The sequence below is a fragment of the Gymnogyps californianus genome, chromosome 3, assembly GCF_018139145.2.
Source record: "Gymnogyps californianus isolate 813 chromosome 3, ASM1813914v2, whole genome shotgun sequence".
Classification (NCBI taxonomy): domain Eukaryota; kingdom Metazoa; phylum Chordata; class Aves; order Accipitriformes; family Cathartidae; genus Gymnogyps; species Gymnogyps californianus.
In genome coordinates, this window is record NC_059473.1 from 62,778,780 (window position 1) to 62,785,565 (window position 6,786).

General features: G+C 40.3%; 1 protein-coding gene across 2 annotated transcripts in view; it reads left to right on the forward strand.

Annotated features, from left to right (window-relative positions):
- NHSL1 (NHS like 1) overlaps window positions 1-6,184 on the forward strand; it is a 184,640-nt gene extending 178,456 nt beyond the window's left edge. For both annotated transcript variants that reach the window (XM_050894254.1, XM_050894255.1), the window contains 2 exons: window positions 222-351; window positions 3,910-6,184. In XM_050894254.1, coding sequence (XP_050750211.1) covers window positions 222-351; window positions 3,910-4,633 — 854 coding nt within the window. In that variant the 3' untranslated portion in view covers window positions 4,634-6,184. The remainder of the gene's footprint in view (window positions 1-221; window positions 352-3,909) is intronic.
- The last annotated feature ends 602 nt before the right edge of the window (window positions 6,185-6,786 follow it).

The following is a 6,786-nucleotide window of genomic DNA, read 5'->3' on the forward strand; positions in this document are numbered from 1 at the left end:
GTTCAGTATTGTTCTCCGCCTGTGTGTGTGAGCAAGCATAGGCATTTCGTGCACTGCAGTTTCCTAAGCAAGCGTTGTTCTGAAATCACAGTAGTGACAACGGGGCACTCGCTCAATCTCTCGGATGCTTTGCCTTAGAGGCAGCGAGGGCTGGTTTCAAGATTATATGCCTGTTGGGTTCCCACAATGGACTGACAGTATTGTTCATTCTTTCTGCATAGTGGAGGTATTTGAATCGGATACAGCAAATAGTTCATTTCTGCCGAGCAATAGTTATGGGGAAGAGACGGACGGAGTGGCAACACCAGCGAGACCAAGGACTACTGAGGATCTTTTTGCAGCCATTCACAGGTACTGCAGAAATTGCCCCTCCCATACTGTCAGGTCTGGTAGTTCTGTCAAAAATTAATTAACATTGTTTTACTAAAGCACCCAATTACAACAGTCATTGCTTTAACAGAAAGCACACATTTATCAACTTTCTACTAAGGCTATATATGAAAAAGATAAGGAAAAGAATTTGTGTTTTATTGTTTTACAAATTTATTTAATCCATTCTGAACTAAAAGCTACCAGATTAAATCAATATAGATTATATTATAAATATCCTGCCCCTTAAAATATCAAGTTACGCCTAGTATTTATTGTACTGTTCTCAATCTGCCATAATAACTCTACTGTTGCTTTTTCTGTGTATCTTTTTGTTTTCATTCTCGTTCTTCTCCATCTCTTTTTACTCTCTTCGCTGCTTATATGGTGCAGTTTGGGACAGAGGCTCAACGCTAATGCTTCATGGCAAGCGTGGCTGAAACTGGCAAGTAACGCAACATGTCAGTCATATGGCAAAACATATGGCAAACGCTGGATTATAGTTTGCCATAATCCAGCCTGAGGTCGGGTGTTTTGTGTCAAACTGGTTCATGAATGAAATGTGCAATACTGGCTCTATTATTAATGACATTATTCATTTCCCTTAAAAACAAAATCATTCTGAATAGGCAACTAGATTTTTGTGCCATTCACGTTAGGTTGTCAAAAAAAGAAAAGAAAAAAAAGCTTAAAACCACAAAATGAAATGTGTGCACCATTTAAACAGTACACACAGAAGACCATTACCACTCTCTGAACTACTGGGCTTGCTTTTAGACTAGAATCGATGTAGCGGTAGTGCCATCTTGTGGCTTTGTCTCTTACTGCAAAATGTAGAGGGGCCGTCTCTTTTAACTGGTCACAGAAAGTGCTTGGCAGCATCCGTGTAGGTTTATCTAGGTGTTTAGTCAGTTTGCACATCTGTGCATGAGTTCTGCATCAGGAGTACTGAGGGCCGGGAAAAGCCTGTTGTGAGAACGTGGCTGGGAGCTGGGAGACTGCAGCACTTAGGATGCAAATGCTATTTTTTCATTTTTGGAACGATTCTGTTTCAGATATTACAAAAATTACATATATATGATACTGACATTTTATAACTTACGGTTACCTCTTAGGACTTGGCCTGTAGGAGCTGTTCTAAAAATGGTCTGTTGCATTCATGTTGCATGGCGCTCACTAGGACTGCGACAAATCTGTTTTTAGAATGAAATATTCTGGCCAGTAGCCTTTCTCCATTATGTATGCAGATAGAGAGTGGATCTCTGTGTGTATGCACATACATGTAATTCATGAGTTTATGGGGAAATGGACAATGGAACTGGATGTGACATAGTTAAAACTGCTTGACACATTTGTTATTAAGACCTTGCTTTTGCTGGCTTTAGACTTGAACCACTATCTTCCTTGGCTGTTAATTAATAAAACCCGTTCTGGTTCCTTCCCCCCCCCCCAATTTCTAAAAGGTATTATTTCAGTGATTGGCACTCTTGAATATGTGCTTTGGAGCAAGACAAGAAATTTAGTGGTATGTGCGTTAAGGGCAGGAAGAACAATCTAAGTTTAAGTCACAGTTTTGTTTGAGTATATACCCTATCTCTGTCTGAAAAGCCACCAAAACCAAATTTGGTTCTTAATTTTAAGTTTCTGCCGTAATTCATACATGCTGAGAAAAGCTGGTTAGATGCTGACAGCGAACTGACTGCTCTACATTGCATTCATGGTCTTACTGAATTACTTCAAGCCAGGATAACTAAGTCTTTCCCTGCAGATCTTTGCAATTGAATTTTGCTTTCTGTTTATTTGGAATTTCATTTGGGTTTTGGCAGGAGCACAACCCCAGCATTGCAGTGTTTAAAGATGCCCATAGGCAGCCACAACCCTAACGAAGGGAAATCTTTTCCCTGTAACTAATGCACACACATGTTCGCATACAGACTCGCAGAGCATCCAAGCACCAAATTCACTTGCTGCCTACGGTACTGACACACAGTTAAATCTAGACAAGGTTCTTATGTTTGCCACTACTGAAGTCATCATTTAATCCCTATGCTATCTTCTGGTGTCCATTCATTCTCGGGTTGAATGGATGTTGGTATTACGTTCTTCTTCCAGAAGGGCAGGTGGAGGCAGCAGCAGCTGAAAATAACAGCTGTTACAGCTGCCTGTGGGGGGTATCATCAGTGATCTATGCATAAACTTCAGCACTTGAGAGACAGGATCGCTCCAAAGTCTTGGCAGAATTTATGGCAATGTCTGTTGCTGCCACCTACTCAGCTGAAGGATCCTGCTACTTCGTTTTCTGGGTTTTTTGTTATCAGTAGGCCGCAATGCATAAAGACATTTGAGCTTGCCTTGGCAAAATCTGAAGGCCTTTAAGAAAGTACAGCTAAAGATCACGTTAAGTAGAAACCTGTCTTACAAGGGGAATGGTGTGTATTGAACACATGCTTGATAAAAATTAATATGGAATTATAGCATGACAATCTTGTATTTGTAACAAGTCTGCTGACTTGTTTTAAACTTATGCCAAAATAGCATATGTAAAATTAGCCTTTATACGATCTTTTTGAATTAATTCTTGCGTAGCCTGCAAAGAAGCAAAGCAGCTTTGCTACAGTTACAAGGCATGTAATACATTTCTTTCTTTAAGATTTCTAATAATGTGAAAATGGGGCAATAGAAGTCCAGTTTCCACTTACTCCTAGTTCCACGATTGTTTCTTAATTTTGTTTTTCTTATCCCTGCACTTTACATTTAAATTAAAAAACATTCCGCCCTTTCATTTGGAAAGATAACTTTCATGTCAGGAAGTTGGTCTCTCCTTCATTTAGTCAAAGAGTTGCAGTGACAGAGCACCAGCAGAACTGTGAATTTTGTCTGTGCATCTTAATAGAAGCTGGAAAACTCAGTTTTCACTCTTCATTTAATGTTTGGGTTTGGGAGGGGATATTTTTTTTAAATCGCTTAATCCAGAGTGGTTACATGTGGCTCACTTTACTTCATCTTAACATTAGCAGCAGTGCATTGCAATATCCTTTTCTAAAGGCAGGTGCACTAAACTACACTTCTAATTCTCCCGAAAGCATCAAATGAAATAGTAAAACAAAACAAAGCAAAAAAACCCAACATACTCTAGATTACGTATTTTTAATCAAATCCCCAAACTAACAGACAAATGACATTGAGTATACTCTTTATAATGCATTAGTCTTAGCAGTTGAATACTGACTCCAGAAAACCTGATTCACTAAATTCACTGAAGTATTTTGGACATCAGTATTGCCGGTTTTAGTAGTTTCGTTGTTCCAGATTTGCAGAAAAAGAACAATAAACTTAGCTTATACCTCCAATACCTGCATTAATGCCTATACAGTTTTGGTGGTGTTCTTACTCATGCTTTAGATTTAGATTACTTCTCCCTTATCCCTCTCTCTGCTTTAGCTTAATTCATTGTCATCCCTCTACGCTGAGTTTAATTAGGGGAGGTAAAAAGTTTCATTTTTTGTTTGGTCCTCTTTTGTTGTTGTTTTTCAAACTCAGATCCAAAAGGAAAGTCCTTGGCCGTAAAGATTCTGAAGACGACCGTACCCGCAACCATTCTCCGTCGCCCCCCGTAACTCCCACTGGTGCTTCCCCAACCGTAGCTACCCTCAAACAAGCCGGATCAATTCAGAGAAGCGTTCGCAAGAGCAGCACCAGCAACGACAACTTCAAAGCCCTGCTGCTGAAGAAAGGGAGCCGCTGTGACACCAGTTCCCGCATGTCCGCGGCAGAGATGTTGAAGAACACAGACCCGCGGTTCCACCGGACAAAGACTGATGCCTCCCCTGACCTTTCCGACAGCCCTGCCAGCTGCTCACCCAGCAAGAGCAAACGGGCCCAGGAAGAGTGGGCCAAGAGCGAGGGCCTGATGCCAAGGAGCATGTCCTTCTCTGGCACTAGGTACGGCCGGTCACGAACGCCCCCCTCTGCTGCCAGCAGCAAGTACAATGTCCGCAACCGCATCCAGAGCAGCCCCATGACTGTCATTAGTGAAGGAGATGGGGAAGTGGTGGAACAGTCAGAGGGCAGGGTCCGAAGGACTTTGGAAGAGCAGCAAGAGAGGCAGCTTGATATGTTTAACAGTGATGAAATGGACATGAACGACTTTCCATATGCTGAGGAGGCAGGCTGCAAGGAGACCTTGGATCCAACCCATCTAGACTTAATGACTCAACCAGGTACTTCAAGGAAGTATCTAAGCCCTTCAGCTGAAGAAAGTTAAAAGGCAGTGACAAAAGGCATTGGATATTAGTCTAGAAAAGGACAGAGGACTAGATTCCAGAAGAAAGCCCAGACCAGGACAAGTTTACTTTGCTGAGCATTTATTCCATGAACTGCATGTGTGTGTTTAAATGCTAAAGCAATGATGGTTCTGCATGGTTGGGTTGGGGTGGGGAGGACTTGCTTTGAATGAGTGGTCTGTGGCTTAAAGAAAGTTAACAGTTCAATTTTTTGTGTAAAGCCTTAGAAGTCCTCTTGTGGGGGGGAGTTTTCTCAGAGCCTGTAGGGGTGTGAAGTTTTTCTTTTTCTTGAGACTGCAATTGTGCAAGCAAAATTTAGGAATAAGCCTGAAAAAGAGGAATGGGAAGGCTCCTGTGGTACAAGCTGGACATCTGCTTCAAAAGCATTGGAGTGGTGCAGCGTAGTGCATTCGTTAAGCAGAGAGAGGCACGATGAGGCACATTCACCTATGAGAAGGTTAGTAGGGTTGGTGCTGGGGTTACATGGCTTATTACTGGGGTATGCCCCTGTGTTCGATGAAGTGTGTCCTGCTAAAGCAATTAGGTCATGAATTGGTCCAGGGTACTTTTTTTTTTCTTTTCCTGAGGGAAAATGAAGTACATAGTTAACGTGGAAAAGGGAGCCAAGTTTTATTACACACTACTAGCTGCTATGCAGCCACACACATACGCTTGGTGAAACACTCATTTCCAAGTGAATTGCTTCCTTGACTAGAGTATTCCCTTAGAGAACTGGAACAACTGGATGTGTGTGGAGGATGCAGGCAGACAACAGAAAAGTGGGAGAGGAATTAAGCAGTGTACTGCCAGAGTTTGGAAGGGTTATGTTTCTGAATTAGAAAGCAGAATTTGACTTTGAGAACTTGCACTACAGAGCTGTAGGTGGAGCCTGTCTTTCAAAATTTAAACTTGGGAGTTGTGTTTTGCCAGAAGTCTTTCTTCCATTTGTCAAAATGGGAAGATTATTACTTTTCATCACTTGAAATACAGATACTTGCTAACTTTTGGTTACCAAAGAATAAGTTACAGTTACTTTCCTTTTTGATTTGCCTGCAGTATTTCTCTTCTTTTTTAACCTTAATAATTTAGTGAGGTTCGTTTTTATTGTATATTTTACAGATAATAAAAACATTTAACAGTTTTCCAATTGTAAAGACAACCATTAATTAAAACCGGAATATTGGCTGGAGTTTTTGGTTCTTAGTAGGAATGAAGCTTTTAATTTTTAAGAAGAATTTTGCATCATTTGATGGTGTGCGCAGTTTTTGTATTGTTTGTAAATATTGAAAGTTGTTAAAATATCTTTTGATCTCCCTACCGTAGAATTTATACATTTTTAGATTGCTTTTAAGAAGAAAAAGCACTCTTTGTAGATTATTTATTTTAGAGAAATATGCTTGTAATCTCTTTCTTCAATCCTTTACTTGTTAGTAATGTAAATTTCAGGGGCCTTCGTTTAACTCTTCCCTTCATAAGAGGGGAATAGTGATGAAAATGCTGTGACTTTGCTTCAATAAAGAAAAAGGCTGCCAGTTGCCATATTGTCTTTTGAGTTGACTAAAATCTCCTTCAAAAGATGTGTCCCGCAGCGTATGGCAACCCACTGAATGCCATAAACCATGCATCCAGCTACTAATCTCCAGTTTTCGTTGCAAAATTTACTAATTCACTTTAGAGGCAACTAAAGCGTACTTACATATCCATCCTATTTTGGCATCTCAATGCTGAGACTAAAAAACCTGAAATAATCCTAAGCTTTTTCCAGTATCCTTTGTGAGTGTTTCTACTACTTCTCTCTTACTTACTTGGAACCTGTCCCAGAAAACTAAAATTCTTGGAGAACCAGATTATAAGCAGAGTGAGTGAGAAGTGAAATGGAGAAGGTGAATCCAGCTGCGCTGACTGGAACAAGGGTGGGATTAACTGGTGCACAGCAAACTTCCTACCATTTTTGCATGCTAAATATATTTAAAGAACCATTGGATTTTTTTAATTAAATGAAAACCTAATTGGATAAAGTAGATCGTTTCAGATATTATTAATATTGATCTGAACTACGTACTGTTGCAAAGAGATCGTGCAAAACATTCTGCAGCTGCTAAATGTCTCATGAGTGTTGCTTTGGTGTTTCTCC